The 4582-nt window shown below is 32.2% G+C and overlaps 1 protein-coding gene across 1 annotated transcript; it reads left to right on the top strand.

The window, feature by feature from the left end:
* Positions 1 to 539: 539 nt before the first annotated feature.
* LOC123864746 lies at positions 540 to 1952 on the top strand. The gene is made up of 2 exons (XM_045905372.1): positions 540 to 1882; positions 1947 to 1952. Exons 1-2 carry the CDS (start codon positions 611 to 613, stop codon positions 1950 to 1952), a joined length of 1278 nt encoding a protein of 425 aa, XP_045761328.1. The 5' UTR covers positions 540 to 610.
* The last annotated feature ends 2630 nt before the right edge of the window (positions 1953 to 4582 follow it).

Here is a 4582-nt window from a genome sequence, read left to right as displayed (position 1 = left end):
AAAGTAGAAATCCCTACTTTTTTTATTAAGCACACCAATAGATAAATTACACACATCAGGTATATGGTATTCAGCATCACCTGGAGACTATGTTGTGCCGCATAATTATATTAATTATTGCGTTATTATAATTATTGCGTTATTATATTCTTTTAAAATTTATAACTTAGGTATTTTTTCATAGTCCTTAGGTTAGCTATTACATTATATTTTATATTTTACTGTACGACTTATGTTTATGTTAATGTATGCTGTGACTGCCCGTAAGTGGAGTTGCATAAGAGCCCTAGAATTTAAGGAACAACATACATAAATAAATAAAATAAAGGAAAAGAAAAAGTATTATAGGTAGGTAAGTAAGTATATATTTTAATCAAAAATATATGTATTTCTACCATGTTTCTACCAAGGTACTTTAGACCTATGAGACCTACTTAGTGCAAAGAATATTTTTAAATTTTTTTTCGTAAATTGAAAAATATTTGGATTGTGACTGTCACTGATCGTCACTTCTTAAATCTATCAAAACTGTGGTAATCAAGCATGGATGTAAGAAGTCCTACGAATTATTATTTTGATTCATAGTATAACTTGGACAAAAACAACCGCAATGAATTTAATAAATTTACCACCTGAAATATGGATAACAGTGATAAATTATTTAGATACGAAATCAAAACTAAATTTATACAATACTAGTTTAAAAGTAAGGGGTTTCTTTGTACCTATTAATTTTAAAAATATTAGTTTATCCCGAAGCACCCTAGCGACTATTCGTAGTCTAAAGCTAGATCTATTTTTAGATGTAGCTAAACATGTTCATGAGTTGAATTTGAGTGGTGTTCCTGATATTACACCAGCGGCTCTTGAGCCCTGTATGAAAAATTTCAAAAATCTTATCACATTGGATGTTACATTCACAAGCATTTGCCTATCTGACCTTGGGAAAATATGTCCGAAAACATTAAGAAATATACATATAAATTTTTTCAAGAGGCCAAAGACTTGTTATGTCGAGTTTCGTGAAAAGTGGGACTGCGCTAAGCAAGTATTTACTGAACAACAATTTATAAATGTGCATTTCATAGTTTTTCATTTTATGAGCTCGTTTTTTCCACTGCTGTTTCTGAATGAACTTCCCCGTATAGAATATTTAAAAGTAGACGTTATGGATGCACATAAATATTATTTGGAAGGAGAATATTACCCAGAAAAATTAACGAACATTAACTTTTCGAGACTCCGATACTCATTTTACAATTGTCATGCCGCTCTTAAACAACAGTTACAAATAGATTTTGAGAAAGTAGAGTATATTTGTATGACATACTCCAAGAAGATTGTGATATATGTTTCCCCTATATTCAAACATCTTTTCCCTAATAATTCGATTTTAACAGTGAAAGTGAAAAATATTCTGCCAAGTAGCGTAATACAAGAAAATGCGATTTTTCATGCTTGGAATAAAAGCACCACTACATTTGATGAGAAATTATTTAAAAGCATTCTAGAAGACTATAAAGACTGCTTCCCGATGTACATCTGCATGCATAATATATTACGAAGAGATAAAATAAATGTATCTACAAACTGGTATTGCTTAGATGAATCTAATAGTTTTGAGAAGATTGTGAAATATAATGCAAAAAAAGTTACTTGTACTGATAAAATGACAATTCCAACTCTCATTAAATTCGATGAGTGGGATAGAATAAGAAATATAACTTTTCTAAGAATAAGCAATTTATATTTCGGAGAAGATTCCATTTTACTCCTATTTAGCAATTGCAAAAGAATTGTTACATTAGATATTTATAATTATTATAATCCAACAAACAGTTCCCTTGATTATATGACACCTTTATCAAAGGCTATGGAACACGCCAGTGGTTTAAAAAACCTAAAATTAACTATAAATTGTGCGGATTATAATGCTTTATTTGAAGCTTTAACGCGGCGGTCTCCGTTTTCGTCGATACTAAAGTTTACTAAAATGGAATTAAGTTAGGAACGCATGGATCGAAAAATTTGAAATTAATATATAATATTTTTCATTATATCCCCTTGGATTTGGTCCGATTAAAACATGATTGGACAAACTTTCCTCGATAGAAAAAAAATCAGAAGTTTGGTCTAAAACCTTAGACTTTTGGGTTTTTCTCTTTAATGACAAAGCTCTTAAAGACGTAACTTTCACCATAGGTGTAAAACAATCAAATAAATAATTCGGTCCGATCATTTCACAGTAAGTGCTATATTTCAAATTATATTCTAAATTATTTGATTTCACGCTTCCTCGCTTATTCTGTTCAAATCGCGTACAGAGCGAGTACAAAGAATTTTCGACCCTATTGTTGAGTCTTATGGGCCGTAATTACGTTATCTTGTCAGTCATACCCGTCGCCTCAGCGCGGCAGGACCTGTTTCGGGTTTCATAAGCATTTTGTCATACTGTAATTGTACAGAATGCCATAGAGTAGTAAATTCAGTACTATGTTATAAAGTATTTTTATTTAGGATTTTTCTAGATTTTAAGATAAGTTTATATTGTGCATTTATTACATTAAAAAAGTAATTATTTTAAAAAGAATGCAGTAAACAGTACATTGCAGTGTAGTGAAGCTAATATTAGGTCATTATAGACCAGGACTTACAATTTGAAAATAAAAATTAATTAATCTGAGTGCTCTATCCCGGTAGCTCAAAGATCAAAAACCAAACTTGTAAAATGCATAAGTATTAGAAGATAAGATGGAAAAAAAACTTTATTGATATCAATTTAAAGGTTTTTAGGGGAAAGTACTAATTATTATGAAAATAGGATGAGAGGAGACCGCGTATAAGCAAGCGTAGTGTAGGACGTCCTCCAGCACGATGGACTGATGATATAAAGCGGCTGGCGCTCTTTAGGGAAGGCCCATGTCCAACAGTGGACATCCACGGGCTCATAATGATGATGATGATGATCATGATTATTATGAAAATGACATCCACTTTCAAGTCCGAGATGTTTATCTAAGGTGTTATAATTTTTAGTTTCTTCACTTGCTATGCAATGATATCATTTATTAGGGTTCCGTACCTCAAAAAGAAAAGCGGAACGCTTATAGGATCAATTTGCTGTCTGTTTGTCCGTCTATCTAACTGCATGTCTGTCTATCTGTCCGCCTGTCAGTCTGTTTTGTCCGTGTGTGTTGTGTCTGTCAGGAAAACCTATAGGGTACTTCCCGTTGACCTAGAATCATGAAATTTGGCGAAAACCATGAATTTATGGGTTCATTAAAAAACAATGTGTTTCAATTTTCAAACTATACCAAGTGGGGTATCATATAAAAGGGTTTTACCTGAACATTCTAAAACTGATTTTAATTTATTTTTAAGCATAATAGTTTTTGATTTATCTTGCAAAATGTCGGAAAAATACCTGAGTACGGATACGGAAACTTGGTGCGCGAGTCTGACTCGCACTTGGCTGGTTTTTTTATGTATATACGTCACTAAGTAGTCAATAATAAGTTTGACTAAAAATTGCAGTGTCATAAATGTTTTATAGATCAAAAAAATAATCATACTATTAAATATTCCTTCAACTTAGACCTTATTGTCACAGCTTAAAAGTTGAAAATGTGCAAAACAAAATTTCATACGTACTTAATACTTTTTCTCATAAAACTAGTTCAATTTACAAGAAATGAAAGATCCTATTGTGTTTGCCTTTGTCAATACAAAGGATCTTTGTGGCTTTTGTGTTCTCACTCACGTATACTAACATTAAAATATCGATGTTAAAATATTCGTTGTAAAACTTACCTTATGCAGTTATTCTTAAAGTATACATTAAATTGTTATTAGGACGAGAGTTGCTTCGTTTTGGAATGCCAAATCAGTGTATCAATTTTTCTTGTTTTGAATCGAAAGGTAAGAACAGTAATAAAATGTAACTACTGAAATCGTTTGTTCGTAGCTTTTATAGGTTCGTGAGAAGTAGTATTGTTGTATGATAATTTGGTCAATTTACAGATCAAATTTCTCAAAATCCTGTCTTAGTGCGGGTCTACGTTATATAGAGAACCAACTGCACCTTTTCAAACTTCAAAATGCCATCAGGACCAGTCCTGGCACAATTGTTAGTTAGTGGTAGTACCTTTTCACCCCCACTTTTTTCATATTACATCCGTTAGGTCAATTTTTTTCGTATAAAATGTAGCCTATGTTACCCGGATTTACACCTCATTCATCAAAATCAGCCCAGTAGTTTCGGCGCTACGGTGGAACACACAGAATCTGGATACAAACACACACACATACATATACAGACTGCTAAAATCATAACTCTTCCTTTAGGCTTTGCCGCAATGGGGTAAAAAAACAGGCTGAATTGAGAACCACCTTCTTTTTGGAAGTTGGTTAAAAATTAAAAAGGGAGCAAGCAACAGACTATTTAGACTATTTACTTTTCCAGACGTTTTAGATACTATCTCATTCAGCGTTTATGTCATCCAACTATGTAATTTGACGTCTGGCTAATGAGGTGTTCTAATCATACAAACTATTCACAATTCCAGACGTTTTGCTACTTGTG

This window comes from Maniola jurtina, chromosome 4 (genome assembly GCF_905333055.1).
Source record: "Maniola jurtina chromosome 4, ilManJurt1.1, whole genome shotgun sequence".
Classification (NCBI taxonomy): Eukaryota; Metazoa; Arthropoda; class Insecta; order Lepidoptera; family Nymphalidae; genus Maniola; species Maniola jurtina.
Note: the sequence above shows the minus strand (reverse complement) of the source record. Positions and strands in the feature narration are given on the sequence as shown.